This window comes from Canis lupus, chromosome 37, assembly GCF_048164855.1.
Source record: "Canis lupus baileyi chromosome 37, mCanLup2.hap1, whole genome shotgun sequence".
NCBI classification, from domain to species: Eukaryota; Metazoa; Chordata; class Mammalia; order Carnivora; family Canidae; genus Canis; species Canis lupus.
Window position 1 is genome coordinate 2,562,510 of NC_132874.1, and position 25,459 is coordinate 2,587,968.

Genomic DNA, 25,459 nt, shown 5'->3' on the forward strand with positions numbered 1-25,459 from the left:
GCTAGAAACCCTACAAATTGTGGCTAATAGGTCACATCATACATTTGAACGAATAAAACCATGATGTTAATCAAAAGTCTTATAAAAATATGGAATGCCCACAACACCCTCTGCAGCAGACTAACTCAAAGTATCAGAGCTGAGGAATGGTATATGTATATATGATATGTATGTATGTATGTATAGTATGGTATATATAGAATGGTATATGTATATATTCCTATATATATATGGTCAACAAATAATTCTGATACTTGCTCAGTGTTGAGAATTCCCAATATACATCATCACTTTTTTAAAAAAATATTTCATTTATTTATTCATGAGAGAGGCAGAGGGAGAAGCAGGCTCTCTGGGAGGACCTGATGAGGGACTGGATCTCAGGATGCTGGGATCATGACCTGAGCCAAAGGCAGACAGACGCTCAACCACTGAGCCACCCAGGTGCCTCTCCATCATGACTTTTACATGTATAATTGTGAGAAGAAATCCTAGGGAAGAAATATTTTTTATTTATATTACAGTCGAAGAAAGGTGTAAGTTCAACCTGACCCAACTTAGTTTCTAGGGCTTTATAAAAACATTATTTTCAAGCATTTGGGGATATCACTCCTGGTCTGGGACAGATGGCTTTTCCAGCCACTGGCTGATGGATCTTATTGCAATTTAAGGCCTCAATGCATTTCTCTTTTCCAGCCACCTAACCTTTTTCTTGGTATGAATACCCATTGCCTTATTCACTTTCCTTAAATTTAATTTTCATTACCATTGGCATATCTGTGTCCATAACATATACCATATCTTTCCCTACTTGCTCTCCTTCCTGTTCTAGAAAATGGTCTACTTTTTCCTTTCAGTCCAAACATTTTACTGTAAGTTTTTATCCCTTCCACTCCCTGCCGTCTTTGTGTGGTGTGGCCTTGCTCCTATTCTCAGTTTATTTTGACCTATCAAAAGAAAGTTCCTTGGACAGAGAATTTCAGTCAATATCTTTACTTATACATTTATTTGTTTCAAAATATTTATGTGTCTAATTAAATTTGATTTTCAACATTCTCTGGAATGCTTTCTTAATCACATACACAAAGCACAAAAAGTATTTTACACTTGTTTTAATGGTGAAATTAAATGTGATTAATTAATTAATGTGATTCCACACATACCCAAAGGAAAGACCATTAAGTGTTACATCTGTATTTAAAACAGATGCTCTCTCTTGTACATATTGTCAAGACCAAAGGTGGCAGTATCAAAGTTGGTTATTGACTGCTTTTTGAAAATGCCATTGTGGTAACTGTTTAAGGAATAAAGTTCAGGATGCTTATTCAACCCATAAAGTAAGGTTAACCAAGGAGACTTACACTGGGGTTTATACAGATACAGGGACTTACCCACCCCACCCTTACCCCGTCCCACCAAGAGTACACAGAAGACTCCAAAAATCTTTTTTAGACTCTTAGGATCAACCTAGACTTTCATATTTAAAAAATAACAATACTTAAACAACAACAACAACAATAGTTTCTACCCAAATCTGGTGAATAAAATGATCATAGGTGTTTCAAGGCTATTCATACCCAAATTTCTGCCTTAATGGTAAAGAGAATAAATAGAAATTTGAATTTATTCATTAAAAATTTGTTCATTAGGAAAAAAAATCCTTAGATTAAAAAAATACACCTAAAGAAAACATTTCCACATATTTATGAAAAAGTTATAGGGATATGGCAAATTCTGAAATGTTAAAACAGATTTTCTCCTCACCGCAGCAAATATCAGAGGTGTTGCCACCAGGAGCATTTCAAAGACATGGTAACAATGCTACACAACATGTTTTCTTGACACAGAAACAGGTATTACAGAGTGGTTATGGCCTTGATTGGGTCATTGGTGGGACATTGATACTGTTTCAAAATGGCCTTGACTCTGAGCCAGATGAGCTAGAATAAAAATTGAGCACAATAATTTTCTAGCTATGTAACTTTCAGCAAGTTATGCAACCTCTCTGTGCTTTCATTTCCACACTACAAAATAAGGGTAATGAAATAACCATGGTTCTTACTTCACTGGATTCTTCAGAAACAACATACCAAACAAAGGCCTGGTATCTAGTAAGTGGTAATCCTTATTTGCTGAAAAAAATAAATAAAATAGTTTTAGAAAATATTCATGCCATGGAAGGCATGCATGCAGGATGTCAAGTCAACCCAGACTTTGTAACAAAACTGTCACACAAATTTATTAATAATGAATCATTAACACTGATTCCAAAAGAGAAACAAAAATATAATGTCCCAAAGTCTACAGAAGGAATCAAAGCCTCAAATACCTGTCCATCGATTTGAATATCTTAAATGTTTAGAGTCACATGTTCTTGAGTTCTGGTCATTATTAGATTAGAGAGTGATTAGAAAAAACTGATAGTTTAAAAATGGTAGCTTATAAGAATTTTCCAGCATTTTAGAGAAGGCCTTATGTTTTTCAAATGCGTATGTGTGTGTATGTGAAGAATGTTTTGTGGTGCATCAAGCACACTCAGCCCTGTAAGACTATATTGTTAAAACACAGCCAAGAATTTTTGCTTGTATCTCCCAGCAGATCTTAACCAATGACTGCACCTGAACTTCAAACATTAACAAAGGTTTTCTTCTGTTCTGTTCTCAGCTCAGGTAGCTCAACGGTGCCCTGTGATCGAACTAGCTGGTGACTTGTTTCTTATTTCTTCAAATTCTCAGGGGTTTTTCCCCCACAAAGGATCTCCAGTGCACACCTCTTCTCCATCTACCCCTATCCCTGCCAAAAACTCGCCCCAGCTCTATTCAGTCACATGACCTCCGTGACACTTTCCACCATAGCCACCAGGTGGAACCCTTCTCTACCGCGTTTTGTTTGTGGGTGGTTTTGCCCGAGGCAAAATAGGATCAGGAATTTAAAATACAGGTCTTTGATTTTTTTTTTTTAAGATTTTATTTATTTATTCATGAGAGAGAGAGAGAGAGAGAGAGAGAGAGAGAGAGAGAGAGGCAGAGGCATAGGCAGAGGGAGAAGCAGTCCCCCTGAGGAGCCCAATGCAGAACTGACCCCAGGACCCCAGGATCACAACCTGAGCCAAAGGCAGAGATTCAACCACTGAGCCATCCAGGTGTCCCTGACTTTTTAAATGTAGTTGACCTTAAGCATTGATGAACAAGGGCAGAAAAATTAGGCTAAGAAACACTCAAAGAAAATAGAGCTTTATAACTCCCATTATAAAAAGAAAGGTAACAGGCTACAGTTGCCAATGGTTAGCAAATCTGCCACTGTGAAGACTAGCACGTTTCTGGAAATCTCAGCCTGTGTGAGAGAAAACCAATATAAAACACACCACCGCCTAATTAATTGTAACATATCTTAATGAGCTAGAAGAGCAAGGGAAGCTTTTTGGCAATCTGTTCTGAGTACAGAATGATATATAAAGAGAAAGAATTTGGGCACCTGGGTGACTCTGTCAGTTGAGTGTCTGCTTCTGGCTCAGGTCATGATCCCAGGATCCTTGCTCAGCAGGGAGCCTGCATCTCCCTCTTCCTCTCCTCCCTTGCTTGTGTTCTCTTCCCCACTCACTCTCTCTCAAATAAATCTTTAAAAAAAATAAAATAAAGAGAAAGAATTTGTCAGTGTGTTTGCAGGTAAAATAACCAACATATTACAGCTCCGATGATAATGTTTCTAGAGTAAGGAAAAACAATTAATTTAGCTACCAGAGTTTAATGAAGACATTCCATAAAGCAAAATGTAAAAAAATTGGAAACAGTATCAATGTCCCACCAATGACCCAATGATTAGATTGATTAGTCCGTAACATTGATAAGTACATGAGAAAAATCATGCAGGGGCCCTCTGGGCTCTGTGCTGGACATGGAGCCTGCTTAAGATTCTCTCTCTCTCTCCCTCTACCCATCTCCCCCTCTAAAAAAATATGCAGTTACACAACAGAATTAATTGTATGTTTATTAAAATATATTTCTTGATTTTATATGTATTTGTTGATTTTAATATAGCAGTACTGAGAGGAAATACACAAATAGTTAATAGGGTTTATCACTAACTAATGGAATGATAGTTTCGATTTAACTCATTTTCAGTTTTTCTACAATAAGCACAAATTACATGTACTTTTCTCCATTCAACTTAGTAACCTTCTGTTAAGCACACTCAACCCTGTAAGACTACATTGCTAAAACATAGCCAAGAATTTTTGCCTGTATCTCCCAGCAGAACTTAACCAATGTTTTCTTTTTTTAGAAAAAAAAAGTTAAAAAAAAAATGGTTGAGGTCTCTTTGCCCAAATTCAATACCCACCAAACTGTTGAGCTTTATTTGATCTTTTGAGGCACCTACCCTCCAAGACAGAATGCCTTGTTCCAGAGTTATGCAGACAAATGTACAGAGCAGCATAAAATAATCACATGCCATCTGGGTGTCTATGTTAGTATTCTTTTGAACATGGTCAGATGAATTACTTTTCCAGAATCCAGTAATTCCTGAGCAGCCTGGTTAAAGCAGTTTCTTTTTTTAGATTTTATTTATTTATTTGAGAGAAAAAGAGCACTAGCAGGAAGTTTGATTGGTGTAGGGGTAGAGGGAGAAGCCAACTCACTGCTGAGCGGGAGCCTGATGGGGCTCAAACCAAAGACCCTGAGATCACAGTCTGAGCTGAAAGGCAGACGCTTAAGCACTTAACCGACTGAGCCACCCAGACATCCCGATAGGTTTCTTTTTTTAATATGCACAATTGGGGAAGAGAACCAGACTCCTGGGAACCCCAGGAAGATGCCAGGGTATCTCCAGGCCACTCAGTGGCTTCCATTTTGCCATCTTTAATATGACAGAGGTTGCTCTGTTTCATGGAGGGAAATGCCACCAGGGTTCTGACTCTGGAGGCACCAGCAGAGCGAAAATAGTTCAAGGTCCACCATAACCACTAACTGGCACCACCGATCACCGTCCTGACCCTGGGGCCTAGGACAGATGCCAGACAGAGCAAACGGGTGGTGGCAGACCAGTGAGATCCACATCCTGGAGTTCTCTCACCAGAGACTTTGAAAGGAAATGACTGAGCTTATTTTCTGCTGTTTCCCTCCATCTTGGTCAAGCTCACTGAGCAGTAAAACACTGGGACCACAGAAGAGCCATGTCCCTCCTTTTTCCATTTCCTGGGCACAGTTCAACCGTCTGGATGCAGTGGTGTGTGAGATGGATCAGAGTCAGACTGATGAGCTGGAAATCTGCCTCGAGCCCTGGCAGGCTGTGAGACACTCCGTGCTTCATTTTCTTCATCTAAAAAAAAAAAAAAAAATAGGATAATAGTACTGACATCAGAGAATTATTGTAAGAATTATAATGCATGTAGGTGCTCAGAACTCAGTCTGGCAGAAGGTAAGTCTATTTTATTTATTTATTTATTTATTTATTTATTTATTTACTTACTATTTTTTAAATAATTGTCAGCCACCTTATCATCACCACCATCATCCTCGTGATCATTTTCATTATCATTTCTTTAGCAGAGAGCAAGTAGGAAATTACTGTGTTATTTCAAGCCTGGCATACCAGAGAGGAATTGTGAATGCATTAATGTAAATCATGAATCTGAGGGAGTCTATGTGATGCTTTTCCACCAATTAGAAAAAGATAGCCCTCCTCAAGACTCTTCCCACCCACTTTCTGGAAAACTATTATAAATAAACACAGGCATCCACAATGGCTCTTCTGGGAAAGGCGCCTTCTTGGGTTGTGCAGTGCACGGCCTTCATTGCTGTACAATGACCCTTTTCACCCTCTGATGGAAGAGACCACAGGGCTTGGTGACAGGTGAATTACTGGAAAACAGAGAGAATGAGACAGAGAAAGAGAGAAAGAGAAAGAATCAAAAGGAAACAAATGGGCCTAGGAAATGCCTGGATGTGTGTGCAAAATTCTGGTAAGGATATGAGAGTTATGTCCTGAGGAGAAAGTTCATCGCTTTTCTCAAATGTTGAAAGGAACTTGTGAGTCCCCAAAATTTCAGGAGCCCCATTCCAGAGGTAGGAGATGAGATGACATGGGCCTATGGAGCCTGCAGTCATGCAGAAATGAAGGCAGACTCTAGAGGCAGCTCGAGATTCAAGAGAGGCAGTTCTGCCCTGAGCCAGCGCTGGGACTCACTGGCCTGTAGGAACTCAAAAACCTAAGTGGGAGAAACTTCTGAAAGATGAACAAGGAAGGCAGTAAGCAGAGAGTTCCTGGGGCAGCTCCCATTTGTTGGGCACGCTTCTGCCCTGGAGCTGGAGGAATGTCACAGGGGCATTCCCTCTCTGAGTCTCCCCCAGGGGCCTGCAGGCTGCCCCTCACTTACATTCGGCCAGCACGTAGTCACCCATGGCTCCTCCTGTAGAGACAAGAGACAGGAAGGGGCATCACAGGCCGAGCACCTGCTGCCTCATCCCTGGCCTTCGCCCCCCTCACCTTTTCACCCCCACTGGGACCACTGCTGCCTGGACAGCTCCCAGGGCTCCCACAGCCTCACCTCTCACCTTGCTTATTAGCTTCTCCCAGGCTTCCTTGCCTCCCAATCTCACCTCCTGACACTCCTGCTCCAACTGCTGACTCTGTACACCTGACTGTCCCTGTCCTGGCTTCCCAGGGCCCCTCAGCTGCCATCCTGGAGGCCCCCAGAGCTCTGCATGGCTGGCTTCCATCTGTCCCTCTTTCCCCCACACCACAGATGGTCAAGGGGCAGGAAGGCGCCCTGGTGACTGACAGGATGAGGCACAGTCATTTCTCACTTCCCTCTACGCCTCAAGCTTGGCCATTTGCATGGTGGCTCCAACTGTGTAGACCTCCTCCCCCTGTTCCCCACCCCTTCTGGAGCAATCCACCTCACGGCCCAGAACACCTTGCCAATCCCCAGCAGAACATGGCCATTCCTTCCTTTGACACCCCAGAGAATATTCTTTGTGTTTACTTGTGCTACGGATCTTGTTGCTCTCTAGATGTGGGTTCTGAGAATAGCAACGATGATGAATTCAACCTTGGAGCCTGAGCACTACTTTATATAGCATCTTACAAAACAGCAGGTGCTCACAAGAAGTTTGTCCACCTTGGAGCTTTCATTCTGGGGAAAAGCATGAATTCCCACTCCTGGGGTGGCAGTGGAACCAGTGTTCCCAAAGAGAAAAAGGGGAAGAGGCCTCCCACGGATGCCTGCCAAAGCCACTTTGCCCTCCCCCGTGGCCCCACTTCCTGATGAATTAGTGTGTCCTGGATTCTGAGGGACCAGGAGACTTCCTCCTCCTCCCTACTCACTTGAAGCCTGCCTCTTTCTTAAGATTCTGAACAGAATTCCAGTAAAAAGGACGATGATGCAAACAGCAATCCCACTGATGATGCCAACGACCAGGGTGCCAGACATCGGGGCCTCTGAAAGAGCAAAAGCTAGTTCAAGCTGTAACCATGGCCCCAGCCTCATGCAGAACCCCCTCACTGCCACGCTAACCCCTCTGGTTCCACCCACAACAGATTTCCTTAGCACCTGGCTCCCATCCATACCCCAACTGGCAGTGAGGGGCTGATCCAGGCCTGGGTGCTCCACCTGGCAGGTGTATCTCTGCTCTTCCCCAGGGGCCACAGCCAAGGCTACCCATCTCTGGTAGGTCCCATCCCCGTTGGGCAGCACATCCTTAGGCTCAACATCCTCGGCATCCAGTGGCTGCCTGTCCTTCAGCCACTTCATGGTGATGTTCTGGGGGTAGAAGCTCAGAGCCTGACACCGGAGGGTGGTCACTGCCGAGGTCACATGATGAGTCATCTTCACCAGAGGGGGCACTGGACAGGAAAGAGGAAGGCTCTAGAGAGGGGAGCTTTCTACCCTTTCCAGGAAGCCTCAAACTTTCACTTCCCCTCCTCTCTGGGTTAAAGGAAGAAGACAACCTTATTCAGACAAAGCTGTAGGAGAGTCACCATTTTGTGCCTAAACCATGTGGCAGGAACCAGCTCTGATGTGGTGCTACAGGGACAAAAGTCAAGCCCATCCTCCCATCCCCTATACAAATGTGTGGACATGTAGCTCATGGCTTCTGCTCTTTGTCAGTACAGGAAATTGAATCAGATAAAATCACCCTGTATGTGGATTGGGCTGAATAAGCCCTATTGGCAAATTCTACTTATTGGTTTCAACCCAATAAGTATTCAGGTGAGAAGGGGCCCCGGAAGATTGGCAGCCTTCAGGGACCATCTCTTCTTTAACCACCAAAGGATTCTTCTACTCTGACTGGTTGTCTCCCTGGGTAATTTCTTGACTTGGCATTAATGTGATAATTGACATCTCTGAATTTCTAAAAGGTGTAAATATGCACAGTATATTTAAATCAAAAGATCACAGATACTTCTTCCTCAGCCACACGTAGGGAGGAAATAAAATGAAAACCATGGCTCTCGGCTGTATCCTTAGACCTCAGGTCCTGCCCAGAGAGTCCCCCCCTCGGCACCCCCTCGGCAACCCCTGCCTGGGACCTCGCCCCGCGCCCCCTTCACCACATCAGGAAAGTACAGGGTGGGGAGGGCAGAAGGGCACTTCATACCTTGCCGGTCTAGAACCCCTCTTCCCAGCTCCAGCAGCTGCCGCAGCTGCTCAGGACAATCCCTCTGCAGGTAGGCCCTGTTCTGTTTGGCCCGAATCTTGTTCACTTCCCACTCCAGCTTGGTGGCCTGGGCCTTGGGCTCCGCTGCTCTCCAGTCCAGCGTCTCAGGGCAGAATTCCAGATGGTTCTGTCCGTCATACCCATACTTCCAGAACCCTGTGGTGCTGTTGTCCTCTTGCACCTCACAGCCCAGGATCACTTGCAGGGTGTGGGACTCCGACGATACCCCGAGCTTCGTTACTGAAACCAAAGGAGGAAGCCCCTGTCTCAGCATGCCCAGGGCCCAAAGGACCACAGACTGCCTGCTTACTCCCCCAGATGCCTCAAGGTAGAGAAATACTCTGCCCATGTCAGAAAGGTGAGGACCGTCTCCCCGTACCCTTGCTGTGGTTGTGATTGTCCATAATGGTCCAGAAGTCGACGATGAACATGTGATCCCACCCCTTCAGGCTCTGACTCAGCTGTAGCCACAGCTGGCTGGCAGCCCCTGTCCGGACCCACTGGGCACGAGGCTCTGCACGGCGACTCTCGTGACTGTAGGACACGAACAGCTGGTCATCCACATAGCCCCGGGCCTCAAACAGGGGCAGCCCAAGGTCTGGCACTGAGGCACCCATGAAGAGGTAGCGCAGAGAATGGGATCCTGGGGAGAAGGCAAGAGGACATCTCTATGCACCACACGCAGGGCTGGGAGGCCAAGGGACCACAGCCCTGAGATCAACTCGCTGCACCTGCTGTGTCTGGGCCCACCCCATGTAACCAGAGGTGCAGTGCCTCTCTTCTCTCCACCACAGGCCTGGGTGCCCTTGCCCTGTGCAGCTGTTGTCACCCCCTCAGAACTTCCAGCCTCTGCCCTGCTTTGCACATTTAGGGCAATCTCCCCTGCAGCCAACAAACTCCATAAGATCCTAGAGGGTCTCCAGTGGGGCAGCTGAGCTCAGGAGTTGATGCTCAGGGCAAATTAGATCCAAGTCCAGAGGAATGTGCTATTGGTCCCCACAAGAGAAAAGTATCAGTGGCCCCGAGGTGGCAGTCTCTGCTTCAACTCAACTTGCCGGGTCCACTCAGCTGGCCTAGGGAACACTGCTTCCAGTTGGCACCACCCCTGCTTCCTTCAGATCTCTGTTCTATTGCCAGCCTGAGAGAAGCCTGCCCTAGCTCCCTACCTCACCTGTCCTTACAGCTCCTACTGCTACCTGGTGCTCTGATTCCTTTTGTTCGTTTATTGTCATCCCCTGACTAGAATGCAAAATATTAGAGGGCAAGGACTTGGCTCCCTGCTATCTCCCCAGGGCCTGGAACAATGCCACACAGGCTCTGTATTCCCTTTATACGTGCGAACAAAGAATATTTCTGTTCCACATCCAGTGTATGTGTCAGCCTCTACTGTGGTGTGACATTTAAGAACCACAGCTAGGGAGACCCCCGGTTCTGCCTCCAAAGCCCAGGGTAACCTTGAACAAAATCACCGAAGAGCAGGTCATGCCTCATTCTTGTCATCTAGAAAATGTGAATACACATTCCATCTACCCTCCTGTGTAAAAAGGTATGTAAGGAGTCGCTGTCAACAGAGATTAGGAACAGTTGGTGGTACTTCATTTTACATCAGAGAACCAGATCGCCTAGATTCTTTCTACCCTGGGGAAGGAACCTAACCCGAGGGCCAGACAGCACTAGTAAAATCAGGCCAGGACTGGCTCCTGCCTCCCAAATGTTTAGTCGATTTGAACCAGATCACAGATAGGAAGGTGATTTAACCCTGAGTGAAGTGCTCCTTATCATCACGCTGCATCCTCTAGCAAGGGCCTGCTAACTATACGTGGTACGATAAATAAACATAGCAAACCCACACCCCTCCCCCGCTGAAAAGGAGAACCGTTGCGTTCAGTTCAAAAGTCCAGAAATCACAGATATGTTACTTTTCTCAGAGAAAAGAACAACCGCCAGGAGTCGGTGAGGCCAGGGTTGTGGGGAGATCAACCCCACCCCGAGGTCGACAGGCAAGGCCCTCCGCCAGCCCCGAGCCCCAACCCCCGGCCGGGCCTAAATCGTCTTTGCGGAGAAGAACTTCCCGTTTGGGGACGACCCGACCGGGGAAGCGAGGCAAGGCCAACAGCAGAGCAAGAGCGCCCAGATCCGAGGCCGAGGACCCAGCAATCCGAGCTCAGCCTGCAGGAGCAGCGCACAGATGCGTAGTTAACAGCGTCACAGTCGGCGGGTGGGGGCGGGGCCGCGGAGGGGCGCGCTCCGGGGACAGGGGACCCACGGCCCGTCTTGCACCCCTCGGCGGAGCCCCCCCGGGAGAGTCCGGCAGAGGCCGCGCTCGCGGCCGCGCGCTCCTCGCGCCCTGGGCGACCCCGGGGGCTCCGCCAGGCGGATTTCGCTCCGGTCCCCGCCGCCGCCCGGACTCACGCGGAGGCCGCCGCTGCGCGGCCACGGTCGGCAGCTGGAGCAGCAGGAACAGGAGCAGGAGCAGCAGCAGCAGCAGGAGCCGCGCGCGCCGCGCCCCGGGGCTCATCTCCGCTGCGGCCGCGCGTCCCGAGCTGCCCCCGCCTGCGTGTGGCGGCGGCGCGGGCCCGGCCGGCAAGTCACCCTGGAGCCGCCGCCCGGGCTGCGGGGATGCCAGGCAAAACTTCCTGGCCAGTGCGATCCTTTTCCGGGCCGTGGGGGGAAAAGAGACTCCAGAACTCGAGCTCTCCTCGATCCCAAGCACTTGCTGGTGAAACCTTCCGGGACCCCGCTGTCCCTGGGAAGTGTCAGTCCTACGGGGACGACGTCCCTGGTGGAGGAAAGTAGACTGCACCTTGTCTGATCTAAATAGTCCCATTTCTGATATTCAATATCTAGAAAGTAGGTACTTTAAAAATTCAATGATACGTTTTCAAAAGTTTTATCTGAAGTTCAACTTGCCAGTCTTGTTATTCAATTTAAAATATGATTTCTGGGTAAACCTTTCATTTTATTCCCACATTAGAAATAATTAAACTCCTAAGTTTAACAAAGTAGAACCTCTCGAAACATCTTTCACAATTCACAAGGTTAAATTAAATTTCACAGACTTAACAACACATTGGAATCACCTAGAAAATCATTAAACTTACTTTTACCCTCAGCTACTGATTTAATTGGTGTGTACTGCTACCTGGGGATTGGAATTTTAACCCCTCCCACCCCATGGGCACACACAGTTTGGGAACTACTGTTTAGATATTTCCAAACATGTTAACAAATTTAATACATCTGATTTTCCTAAAACCTTTAAATACCTAATAAATCCAATGAGCAATATCTTTGTAAGCATGTATGCCAATTTTGGCCATCTGAGGAAAAGATTCAAACTTGGAAATTGGAGCCTATCTGTAGGGGCATATGAAATGCAATTGGGGAAATGTTCAATACAGTTGACGAGCGGTTGGGGTTGATTGTAATATTCTTTTTTCTTGGTAACAGCTTTATTATCAAGATTTAATTCACATACCGTGATTCATCCACCTAAGGTGTAAAATTCAGTAAGTTTTAGTATTTTCACAAAGGCACATAACTATTACCGCAGTTTTAGAACGTTTTTCATCCTCTCCACAGAGAAATCTTGTGCCTTTTAGACATCACCTCCAAATCCCTCTACCTCTCCCACCCTACCCCAGGCAATCACTAATCTACCATCTCAATAGAATTACTTCCTCTGAATATTTCATACACATGGAATCATAGAATATGTGGTTCTTCACGATTGGCTTATTTAACATATTATTGTCACGTTTCTTTTTCATGCACAATAAAAACTCTATTTCCAGACCCTCTACCATCTCTTGAGGATAGTTGGGGATGGTGGGGGGGGCGGTCAAACATTCCAGGCTTCTATTCATGTCTTGGTTTGATGGTGACCCTCATCTAGGGACCACCAGGAACACACCCAGAGTCGCCTCATTAGAACAAAAGACACTCCTACCACCCAGGAAATTACGAGGATTTCAGGAGCCCAATGTCAGGAACTGATTGAGAGTCCAACATATATTTTCTCTTATCTCATAGTGTGGATATTCAGTTGTCCCAGCACCATGTGTTGAAAAGATTATTCTTTCTTTACTGAATTGCTTTGGCACCTTGCCCGAAATCAATTAACTGTAAGCATGAGGGTTTCTTTCTGGACTCTCAGTTTTATTTCATTGATCTATATTCCTGAAAGTACATATATCACAATTAAGGATTCTTGTTCAATGAAGGTTACCATGGGTAAAGTTAATTAACAGCTGATAGAATGGCAGAAAGTTATATATGATGTTGGAAACAGAGGATTAGTAACTAGAAGAGAAAAGGAACTCTTCTAAATCAAGAAGACCAAGGCAGGGGATCCCTGGGTGGCTTAGCGATTAAGCATCTGCCTTTGGCCCAAGGTGTGATCCTGGAGATCTGGGATCAAGTCGCATGTCAGGCTCCCTGCATGGAGCCTGCTTCACCCTCTGCCTCTTTGTCTCTCATGAATAAATAAATAAAATCTTAAAAAAAAAAAAAAAAAAAAGACCAAGACAGAAATCCCAGATCAGAAATGAGTGAAAAAAATGAACAAGAAATTTACATACAGAAAAATCCAAAGCACTTCGTAAAACAAGGTAATGAAAAGGAATATATCATTTTGTCTCTTAGGGTGTTACCAAATTAGAAAGTTGAATACTGCTCAGTTGTTGTGTGGATGTGGGTGTGCAGACTGAGGCTTCAACTCCATTCCAACCCTTTCTAAAGATTTCCTCAAGTGTATCCCTTAAAGGGATATGTCTGTGTGTGACCGGAAAGTGCAGGCAGACAGAGTATCCTTCACTGAGAGAGGAAAATGGGTAAAATGGGGACCAGTACCATATGGTATTGGAAGAAACCAAAGACATTAGTTTAGTAAATTAAAAATGCATGCAATGCAAAACAAGGACATTCTCCAGACAAGGACAGTTCCAACCAAAATTACTCATTTAACAAAGGCAATCTGCAAAGGTGGGGTCGGAGTGGGATACAGTGGCAGAGAGGGATACATAAATAGGTTAAGCATACACATACGCACACTCCTTTGTGTATGTGTTCTCGGGAAGAAATAGGGGGTCCTGGAGGATTGGGGGCCAGGGCCGTCTACACTTTCTGGACAGCAAGCGGCCAGGGGTGAAGGGATATTGGAGACCATAAATGCTGTGTCGCCTGGGTCCCCAGCAGCTGGCCGTGCAGAAGAGATTGACAGCAAGTGCTGCTGTGAGCCTTCTTAGCTTTCCTATCTGACTGGAATAGCTTTTCCAGAGAACGCTAATTCCAGCCATGGCCAAGATGCTTGCTAAAATGGGCATTGGAGCAATTATGTTCATGGAGTCTGATGAAAGCTTTGTTTGAGGTTCCATGGTACTGAATTTGGCTTCTTTTCGCACCTCACCAGGGTGTGAGATTCTGGATCCTTTGTCTCAACCATCTGCTCAGGTGAATAATATGCCAGAGCCACCCTGGGCTACTGACCCTGACAGCCTAGACCTTCACAGCATGTGCTAGTGGTGGCCCCATTCGGGCCTCAGTGCTCAGTGTGCCAGGGGTATGTGGCTTCTTCTCCCCGAGGGACAGTCACATTCATCCAGCACCGACAGGTTCTATTCTTATTGGGCCAGCACTCTCTCTTGTCTGAGTGCAGGCCTTCCTGGTCCCCTAGCAAGGAATGGTATCAGTGTGGTAGCACAGAGGAAGAACCACAGGGCACCATACCACTGTTTCCTGCCAAGAGGTCCTGTGGTAGGTCACATATACTGAAGGGGGTTCGGAGGAGCAGGGGTGGGAGGAAGAATGGGCCCTGGGCCCTCCCTTCTGAGGTATTAGCATGCTCCCCAAGACCAGCAACCACTTGTAGGCTGGCTTCAGCCCCTCACATCTCAGGAGAAACCCTTGTGGATGGCAGACATTATGGGTTGAAATGGCCCACTAAAATGGTTGAAGTCCTAACTTCCAATACCTGTAAATGTGACCTTCTTTGAAAATAAGACTTTTGGGCAGCCTGGGTGGCTCAGCGGTTTAGTGCCACTTTCAGCCCGGGGTGTGATCCTGGAGACCTGGGACCAAGTCCTGCATCAGGCTCCCTGCATGGACCCTGCTTCTCCTTCTGCGCCTCTCTCTCTCTCTCTCTCTCTGTGCCTCTCGTGAATAAATAAATAAAATCTTTAGAAAATAAGACTTTTTATAAATGACCAAACTAAGATAAGGCCATTAGGATGGGATCTAATCCAATAGGACTGACATTGACCCAGAGAAGTTCACAGAGGGAAACTGTGAAGACACAGGATACACCTGAGCACAGGCTAGATGCTAGGAGAGGGACAGATTTTCCCTCACATTATGCAGAAGGAACCAATCCTGCTGACACTTTCAATCCAGAATTAAATCCCCAGAACAGTAAATTTCAAATTGTCTAAGTCCTGCTTATCACCTGAGGAGAGAAAAGAAAAAGGAAATACAATTTGCAGAATGCTAACCCCGTAGTAAGGATCATGCTAGACTATATAGGAGAAACTTACTCTCAATATCTTAAAAAAATATATTATCCTGGGGCACCTGGGTGGCTCAGTCAGTTAAATGCCCGATTCTTGATTTCAGCTCATGATCTCAGAGTCCTGGGATGGAGCCCCACATCAGGGAGCCTGCTTCTCCTTCTCCTCCTCCCTCTACTGCCCCCCACTCTCTCTCTCAAATAAATGAATAAATAAAATCATATATATATATATACACACAAATACTATCGCTATTTGCAAATGGGGAGTTGAGGGTCTTGCCCAAATTTACAGAGGCAAAAAACTCTGTGAACTCACAGAAATGAATAATTTTTTTTGCCTTAATAACTACAATAGAACCCTTAGAGAGGAACTATACCAGGTTGGACAGAAGCTGTATTTTATTCCACCTCACTCCTAGTTGTTCCTTTGCCACCTTCTGAAGCAAGTGGTCTCAAGCTAGGGTGAATTCCTAGGAAGGCTGGGATTTGTTAGGATAACTTGTTTTTCTGTCTTCATCTGTATGTTCACACAAGGAAACATTTATTGGGCCCTTTTCTGGTGCCCTTTCACCTGGTGGCTCCCCTGGCTGCTCTCCCTGCCCCCAGTCCTTCAAGCAGGGTCCACAGGATGGTCACTTTCCAGGCCAAGAATGTTTGTTCCTCTCTCTTCTCCTTCCTTTAAACTCCTACTAAACAGTGAACACAGTGAGCTTGCTCTATATGGTGTAGCACTGTTGCCTCGTATTAAGTACTCCATGAATATGTGTGGATGGAGTAAATGAGCAATGAATGAATGTCCAAGGTCAGACTGTGAAGCCAACTGAAATCCACTTGGAAAGACTTCCTGGCTCTCTATATTCTCAGGGCACCTGGTACATGTGAACACTACAGAATACATTGCATAGATTTACAAGTATATATTAATATGTTACCTCTTGCAGTAGATTCATCACTGCCTGAGACTCTTTTCTTCTTGATAATCCTATTGCTTTGTGGAGTAACCAGCACAGAGCTACACAATTGCTTCTATCATAACCCAGTGTATACATTCCTGAAAAACTTCATAGTCTGAAAAAAAATTACACTCACTTTCAACAGGGTTCATGGTAAGCTAGGAGGGGGCAGACAATTCAAAACTCTTTAACAGGGGTGCAAAAGGCAGGACTAACTGCTTTCCCCCATATGCTCAGAATGGATCATTCGTTAACTCAGAACCTTGCACTGATACTCAGTTGAATTAATTGATGGATGATCATTAAATAGACAATTAGATACATTTCCTTTTATTTTTGCTAAGATTTTACTTATTTATTTATTTATTTATTTATTTATTTATTTATTTATTTATTTGAAAGAGAGAGCAAGGAGCTTGTGTGAGGGGAGGCATGCCTGGGTGGCTCAGTAGGTGAATCATCTGCCTTCAGTTCAGGTCATGATACCGGAGTCCTGGGATGGAACCCCACATCGGGCTCCCTGCTCAGTGGTGAGCCTGCTTTTCCCTCTCCCTCCACCTCTTTCCCCTACCCCTCTCCCACTCAAGCTTGCTCTCTCTCTCTCTCTCAAATAAATACATTTTTCAAAAAACTAAAAGAAGGAATGAATGAGCTCAGGAACACAGAAGGAGAAGCAGACTCCCCACTGAGCAGGGAGCTCAATGCAGGACTCAATCCCAGGGTCCTGGGATCATGACCTGAGCCAAAGGCAGATGCTTAATTAACAGACAGAGCCACCCAGATACCCTTACTTAAATACTTTTCTAAGTAAGATAGAATACTGAGATACCTTTTAAGCAGTATTTTAAGTTCATATGCTTTTGCTTTTTCTTTTATATGCCCTAGAGAGACTGTATTTTTTGGTCTGTTAAGGAACATGTTTACTTTTTCCACTTGGAGGAGCTCTACAGAAATGACCCAACATTCATATGCCTAGCATCCCAGGACAAGAGGAAGAGTGCGGGGCTGACAGAATCTGTGAAGAAATAATGTCTAAAAATTTCAAAATTTGGTGAAAAGACATACACTGCATAAAACCCAAGTAAAATAACCAAAGAAACTCATGCCAATCACTTTGTAATTAAAATTCTAGATACTAAAGATAAATTGAAGAATCTTAGAAGCAGCCAGAAAGAAACAAGCAATGTGGGAACAATGATGATGGTGGGTTGCTCATCTGAAAGAACAGAGGTCAGAAGTGAATGACACACACTTTTGGGGTATTGAAAGAAAAAAAATATTAACCTCAAATCCAAATCCTTTAGGTAGAACTACCTTCAGGAATGAAGGAAAAATAAAGACATTCTCAGATGTAGGAAAACTAAAAGAATTTTTTGCTAACAAAAATGACTGAGAATGACTAGAGAAAGTTCGTGACACAGAAAAGAAATGATAGGGCACTTGGGTGGCTCAGTGGTTGAGCATCTGCCTTTGGCTCAGTTTGTGATCCCAGGATCCTGGGGTCAAGTCCTCATCAGGTTCCCCACAGTAAGCCTGCTTCTCCCTCTGTCTGTGTCTCTGCCTCTCTCTCTGTATCTTTCATGAATAAATAAATGAAATCTTAAAAAAAGAAAAAAGAAAAGAAAAAAAGAAAAGAAGAAAAGAAAAGAAAAGAAAAAAAGAAAAGAAAAGAAAAGAAGAAAAGAAAAAAGAAGGAATCTTAGAGTACCAGGAAGAAAGAACCAAGAATGGGAAGGCCAGAAGTATGGGTAAACACAATAGATTGTATTTCTCGTGAGTTTTCTAAATCATATTTGGTGATTGATACAAAAATTGTAACACAGTTTGATACTCAAGACAATATTTTTAAATAGCAAATATAAAAATGAAGGGTCCGTGATTAACATGAGGTATAGTTCCTAGTAGACTATGAAAAGTCATATACATCGTAAGACCCAAGAGTAGGGATCCCTGGGTGGCACAGCAGTTTGGCGCCTGCCTTTGGCCCAGGGCGCGATCCTGGAGACCCAGGATCAAATCCCACGTCGGGCTCCTGGTGCATGGAGCCTGCTTCTGTCTCTTCCTCTCTCTCTCTCTCTCTCTCTCTCTGTGTGACTATCATAAATTAAAAAAAAAAAAAACAACCAAAAAAACCCACAAGAGTAACCACTGACAAAACTGTATAAAACATACACTCAAATATATTATAAATAAGTCAAGATATAATTTTTTTTAAAAAAAGAACAAAACAAAAGCGTTTCCAACCCAGTGGATATTCTTACATATGTTACCTGGAAACTAAGTGGACTACCCAAGCACCGTGTGATTGGAAGTGGGTGTAATCTGGATTCTGCTAGATTTCGCTATCTTATGGCTGAAAAACTTGGCATTCATCCCAGCAGCTGCCATGGATGGATTTTGGGAGAACATGGCGACTCAAGTGTGGCTGTGTGGAGTGGAGTGAATGTGGCAGGTGTTTCTCTTCAGGAACTGAATCCAGAAATGGGAACAGACAACAACAGTGAAAATTGGAAGGAAGTGCCTAAGATGGTGGTTGAAAAGTGCCTATGAAGTCATCAAGCTAGTCATCAAGTCATCAAGTGCTTTACACAACTGGGCTATTGGATTAAGTGTGGCTGATCTCATTGAATCTATGTTGAAAAATCTCTCCAGGATTCATCCTGTGTCAACAATGGTGAAGGGGATATATGGTATTGAGAACGAAGTCTCTTTCTGAGTCTTCCGTGTATCCTGAACGCTCGGGGTTTAACCAGTGTGATCAATCAGAAGCTGAAGGATGATGAGGTTGCCCAGCTCAAGAAAAGTGCAGATACCTTGTGGGATATCCAGAAAGACCTAAAAGATCTGTGACTTCTGGCTTCTAGGCTGTAGAAATTTAAAACCATGATGTGATTAACTGTGAGTCTTTAGTTTTTCATCCATATACATGGATCACGGTTTGCTTTTATCTTCCTAAATATGTGAATCTGGGCTCACAGAATCAAAGCCCATGCTTGGTTTAATGCTTGCAATATGAGCCTTGAACAAATAAAATTAACTACCGTAAAAAAATAAAATAAAATAAAATAACCCACAGAACGGTAGGAAAAAAAAAAAAAAAAACAGAGGAAACAAATAATAAACACAAACCTAAACCATCACAGGTCAAAAATCACCTTAAATAGAAATGGTCTGAATACCTAAATTAAAAACAGAAATTGGCAGAGTGGCTAAAAAACACTAGAGTTCTTACCTTTATCTATCTATCTAGAGTTCTTAATTCTTAATTTCTTTTCCTCTGATCAAATTTGCATTTCCCATTTCAGGAAATGTCTCTGCCTTTCATTCCATGGCTAAGGCCGAAATAACTCACATTACTTTCAGTGTCTCTTCCACTGGAATATAAGCTCTACCAAGCCTTTGATTCATAGATATAGATATTATTATGGGTTGAATCATGCCCAGTCCAAAAAATTAAAAACATTTTAAAAAAGTTATGTTTGAGTCCTAATTCTTAGCACCTGTGAATGCAATCTTACTCAGAGATAGGGTCTTCACAGAGGTCATCAGGTTAAAATGAGGTCATTAGGTTGGGCCCTAAACCAATATGACTGGTGTCCTTATAAAACAAGGGAAATCGGTCCATGCCTGGAGAGAAGAAGACCATCTACAAGTCGAGGAATGCTTGAGGCTGCCAGAAGAGGGACTCCAGGGGCAGATTCTGTTTCTCAGTCCTCAGAAAGAACCAACCCTTTCAACAATTTGGTTCTAGATATCGAGCCTCCAGAATCAGGGACAATACGCTTCTGTTTGCTCAATCACCCAGCTCACAGTACTTTGTTACAGCAACAAACTAAAACGAGCTAAAGCTATTAGCTTAAATATTTATGGCACTTGACTCAGTGCTTTACACACAGTAGATACTAGATTAAAAAAATTGGTTGACATATATAGTAGGAGACACAAGCCTGGGTATTCTAGGAGACAAAAGAGGAAGGAGCTGGGAGAATGTTGAGGATGCAGATTCTCTTCCAAAGCCCTATTTTTAGTTTTGTGTTCACCTTTGTAGTCAGCTGTGCCTGATGCCTCTGAGTCCAGACTCTCCCTGACTGAAAATCAACAAAGGAAAACCCTCAGTCTCCTGCCCAGCTGGGTTCCAGCAGTTGCCTGGCTGTTGGTGCAGGGAGGTAATGTGGGCATCCAAGTGCCTCTTTCGCAGGTTCTAGCCAATCTACCTATTTCCGGTCTAGCTCACCACCCTGACTACAGAGATACTTGGTGTCTCAAAGACTTCTGTTTTTCTAGGCTTCTATTGTGGGGAATTTATTTGTTTCTTATTGGTTTAGTCACCTTGCAGGTGGTGAACACAGCTTTCTCTGGTCTGGCAAGGCATTCATCCATCTGCTCTCTGACTTCCAAAATTCTGTTTACATCTCTCATGGGTTGTTTCGTCTCCCATTCTCTTCATCTTTGAGGGTTTATGCTTTCTTTATAAAATCCTTAACTGTAAAAGGGTAGGGTTTGAAGAAGGATCAGAGACTGACAGGTGTCCAGGCATCATGGTTCCTTTAAATTAAAAAAATGCAATGTAATAGTGGTAGAATGAACTGAATTTGCTAGGAACCTTGTATGAGCCTTCTGTATACCTGATCTCATTTCATTTTCAAAGTTATCTTTTCCTCTATCAAGGAGTTGAAAAGGTATGCCCTATTAAATTAAACAGCCAAGTAGCAGTGTCCTGGAGTTCCACTGGATTATAATCAGTAGGAGAAATAGGTGAAGGTGTAAAGGTCTACAACTGGAATGACAATTCAATTTCTTAGTGCAAATGTTATCTAACTGTGAGTCCAAGGACCTGGCTGCTTGTTCCTGTCCTTTTACTATACTGTTTACTGGTATTTTTATTGTACTACGGTACGGCCTCACTTCTAGCCTCTCTGAATCTCAATGTGAAACCACATCTGTTATATGTGGGTAATAATTTCTGATCACCAGTTGATTACTTATGTGAATGACCTCTTAGAGCTATTAACAGATATAGACACCAGTAAAGGTAATAATTACCCAGCAGATTAGGCATGAACTGTATGCAATACATTTTGGTTTCGAATGCCATCAGAACTAGTGACAGACTACAGTGTAAAGGTCCAGTTCAGCTGGGAAGAGCTGGAGGTCAATGCAGTGATTATTTCTGTTAATTGTTATCCTTTGGCAGCCCTAAAAACTTTGAGTGAGGAAGCGTCCTTGATATTTAATATCTTCCAACAGAAACTGTCCATATATTTTTTCATGACTGATAAGAAAAGCGACAGAGTCCATGCTTGTTCACTTTGGTGTACAACCTGAAATTTTGTAAACTTCCCCATCATATATCATTCTTGATGAGCATCTGAGTGGGCTTTAAAGTCACGTGAATTATAATTAGTCTACAAGGCAAAGTTATATTGTAAAGCCACTTCAACTCTCTAGGTCTTAACTTTCTCTTTCGTAAAAAGATAATAACAGCAGCTATTTCATAAAATGATATTGAGAATTAAATTTCAAAAAGCAAATGTATAAATGAAGCCCTCGCCACAGTGTCTAGCATATAATCAAGGCTATACTATGATGATGATAATGATGATATACTTTAAAATATATATTATATAATATACTATTATATATTCTAATTTAATATTATATAATAAATACCATATACTATATTATTATATATTCTAAAATAATATTATTATATAACATATAATAATAATAATATTGTCAATGATATTGCTGATTTGAGGATGCTATTTCCCACCAGGTAACCGGTCAATATTTTCCTACAGATTGCCTATACTGTGGTTATCTCACTATCAAAAATAATAATTTGTAAAACGTAAATCATATGCAGTGTCTCCGGGTTGCTGGGGTTCTTATGCCTGATTTGCTGCTCACATTTAAGGCACAGTTGACTGGCTTCTCTGAGACTGTTTCCTTGCCTTTGTTTGGCTACACTGGCTGTTCCTCCCTGAGCCTCTGCTCTGCACTGGGCCATGAGCCCTAAAGCACTCCTGCCCATTCTCTTCCTATGTGTTTTCTTCTTTATTCTATACTGTAGGTACTGGGAGCCTAGTTATCTGTATTTCTCCCCCTTAGTAATTGTCTGGGGGCAATAGGTTTCTTGTCCAGGACATTGTATGTCTCTTTATAAAGGAGTACTGACCCCAGAGGTCCTGGCAGATGGCATCCCTACTCGAATGTTCTGGGCCCTTACTCCGTCTCACTGCTTCTCAATACTGTCATCGTCACTTGTAAGTAATAATCAGTTCTAACTATCAGAAGACTGCATAGGACTGAGGTTTGAAATCTGGGTAACACAATGTCAACCCAAGGTTAATGATTGATGGCTTTGCTGGGCAGGTGGCCAGAGTCCACAGTCCTGCCGGGCGTCGTTTTAATCTGGGGCGCCATCTAGTGTCAGTTGTGCAAACAGCTGTATCGAAAATTCCCTTGGGCGTAAAAGGGTGGAGGCCAAAGCCAGCCTAGCCTGTTTATTTATATCACACGGTTATCCTGCAACAATTCAACCAGCCCTGAACACTTCAAAGGTTAAAAAAATAACTTTTATAGCCAATACTTTAACACGCTTTAAAATTATTAGTTAGTAATCGGGTGCTTTAAAATCAATTAATGTTCTGCATCTCGAGGGCGTCTTCTGTCAGACTTTGATGAACCCACACTTCGGTGCGGGGTCCTTTGGGGGCTTTACGTGAGGTTCTTGTAGTACAGTCCAGGTGCTGGGTTAATCTTAGGCGCATCGGCAAAGTCACTAATCCTTTCAATACACAGTGCTTAATAAATTTATTATTACTCTTATTAGGACTATCATCATGGTCATAACTGATATACTTAACCAGGAATCTCGTAATTTTCTTCCCTACTAGGGAGAAGAGCCAATTCCAGTGTTTGCATCTCTGCACAAGAGTTGTCTTCCTTCTCTCTGGGGTTACTGAACTTTGAAGATAAAAAGAAGTATTTGAATATTTTAAAAGTTGCCCTTGTAAGATTCCTAACATCCTCCTCCCTCCCCTGGCGAAAATCGACTATTCACCTCTTTAAGGACCATTCTCACCTCTTTTGCACCACCACCATGACCCATGTTTTCATAGTTAATTTGACCAAATCTTTCCACCATAAGGAAAAGAGCCTGTCCTCCTTACTCTCTTATTCCCTGAGCCCAGTCCAGTGTTGGCCTTCTGAAGGCGTTGATGAATTCTTCCCAAACGAAAGCATCATCCAGCATGATTTCTCTGCACCACTTAGACCAGAGTCCAAGTCACTGTTTGTTCCTCTCATGTTCTTTCCTCCCTGTGGACTTCCTGCAGTGTTAGGGCTACCAGGAGCTCCCGGATCACTATCCATCGACTGGGGATAGTAATTTCTGTTCACCAAAAGGGACAGAAAACTGTTACGTGTGTAATGAGATGCTAATAATTACATAAAGGCCTGGAGACAAGGAACATACCTGCCGCTAAGATAAGCATTGGTTGGTTAGGAGCGCCACCTAGTGTCAATTAGCACAAACAGCACCGTGTATTGTAAATTGTTTCTGTCCGGAAGGTGTAAGGTCCAAATAGATGTGCTTGTGTGTGTGAAAAAGACTTCTACCTAAAATTCACTAAACAGAGTAGTAAGTAATTGATAGTTGGGCTGTCTTTTAATTGTATACACTTTATATACCAAAAAACAAGTCTTATCTCCGACTGTAGTTCAGTTGATATTTGTGTGTGCGTGTGTTTAGGGACATGAATTGTACTCAGTCTTCTGGTCTCTCCCAGGAGAAATCCGAATTCCCAATCTCCATTTTCTTACTGATGAAATGATAACGAATGTAAAGGATGTATAGGGTGTTGGTAAAGAAGGAATGAAATTAGTGTATGCAATGCTTGGTCCATACAGAGTGTTCAGTTACCTATTATCTTTATTAGTGTAATTGACACTCTTAAGCCAACCATTTCAGGATGGTGCTGTGTCGTGGTGATAGTAATATATGTATTCTTTTAAAAATAGTATGTATGTATGTATGTATTTAATAGGTACATATCAAATTTTGTACTTATGGCGGATACTATTCTAAGAGCTATATAAATATTAACTTGTTAATTCTCCTGACAACGTATGAATCAGGTACTAATAGTGACATTTATAGATAAGAAGAGTGAAACATAGAGACATTAATTAACTTGTCCAATGGTAAATTTGAACTTGAACCCAGGCATTCCAGCTTCTGAGGCAGTCATTTTGATAAATATATTATGCCACCTCTCTATTTTCTTGGATTATTTTATAAAATTAAGAGGAAATATATGGGGTGTGTGGGTGGTTAAGCGTCTACCTTTGACTCAGGTCATGATCTTGGGGTCCTGGGATTAAGCTTTTCATTCTCCCTCTGCCCCTGCTCATGCTCTCTCTGTCTCACTTACTCTCTCTCTCTCAAATAAATAAACAAAATCTTAAAAACACAAGAGGAAATATAAATGCCACTACCATTAACCATGGAAAGTATAAGAATCTATGTATTAACTGAAGCATAGCTACAAGCTACAAATCCATAGCTAAGCTAATGTAATAAGAATTTGGTCGCAACAAGGATTTCTGTTTAACTTAAGCAGGTTTAGATGCATTTAGTAAAAAAAAAATCAGGGGTGATGGAGTACTGCCTTGGTCCCTCTTACATACTGGTAACACACAGTTTTCCCTGATAGCCATACCTGCCTGCATTGAAAGTATGCACACACCTAGGATGCAGAGGGCAGAGACCAGGTGACTATGTGAGTGTCATTATCATCTCTTCCCATAGACTTTTAGGCAAGGTGTGAACTCCAAGAACAGCAGTACGGGGCTTAATTCTTAGCGACAGTGATAGTCCTGGGTTCTATGCTCACCTACCACTCCCCAACACACAATTGCATGCATGGATACACACTCATGCACACACACACACACACACACACACACACACATCTCCCTTCTCCCATGTTCTGGCTTCATCTCTTGTTAGAATCTCTTCCTAAATTCTTCCTCAAGATAGCACCTAGCCATGTTATGTTTCAGAGGCTTCCAGGAACAACATCCATAATTGGAAAAAAGTGAAAAAGCTTGCTGGATGGCCTATTCTCATCCTCCTCCAAATTAAAGAGAGTACCAACTTTCTCAGGGTCACACCCAAACAGCAGAATCCCGTGTATGTAACGGAAAGAAATCTCAAATTGGAAGCAACTGTGCGTTCAGCCCAGTCTCAAGAACTATGTGTGTGTCATCTAATTTAATTCTCACTATAGTCCTAGTGGGAGGTGCTATTGCCCTGTCACAAAGGAGGATATGGAAGT

At 43.4% G+C, this 25,459-nt stretch overlaps 1 protein-coding gene across 9 annotated transcripts; it reads right to left on the minus strand.

Moving 5' to 3' along the window:
* Positions 1–324: 324 nt before the first annotated feature.
* Positions 325–11,499, minus strand: HFE (homeostatic iron regulator). 9 transcript variants are annotated; one of them, XR_012025384.1, is made up of 10 exons: positions 11,070–11,499; positions 9,037–9,300; positions 8,598–8,897; positions 7,567–7,842; positions 7,324–7,437; positions 6,374–6,406; positions 5,071–5,316; positions 3,475–3,616; positions 2,063–2,132; positions 325–491 (listed from the first exon to the last, which is right to left on the minus strand). XR_012025384.1 is itself a non-coding variant. In XM_072813790.1 (7 exons), exons 1-7 carry the CDS (start codon positions 11,482–11,484, stop codon positions 5,204–5,206), a joined length of 1,515 nt encoding a protein of 504 aa, XP_072669891.1. In that variant the 5' UTR covers positions 11,485–11,499; the 3' UTR covers positions 3,974–5,203. The 9 variants fall into 9 exon arrangements, 4 of the variants coding, with proteins under 4 accessions (XP_072669891.1, XP_072669893.1, XP_072669894.1 ...); XR_012025385.1 differs by lacking the exon at positions 325–491 and having other exon boundaries at positions 978–2,132; XR_012025383.1 differs by lacking the exon at positions 325–491 and having other exon boundaries at positions 978–3,616.
* Positions 11,500–25,459: the final 13,960 nt, after the last annotated feature.

Bases quoted from the DNA above. Each gene is read 5' to 3' on its own strand.
- HFE (XM_072813790.1), bottom strand. From the start codon at position 11,484: ATGGGACTATTTAGATCAGACAAGGTGCAGTCTACTTTCCTCCACCAG. The intron at 7,843-8,597 runs GTATGAAGTGCC...TTTCCTGTCCAG, and splicing joins AGGGGTTCTAGACCGGCAAG to TGCCCCCTCTGGTGAAGATG. The intron at 7,438-7,566 runs GTATGGATGGGA...TTGCTCTTTCAG, and splicing joins GCCCCTCACTGCCAGTTGGG to AGGCCCCGATGTCTGGCACC.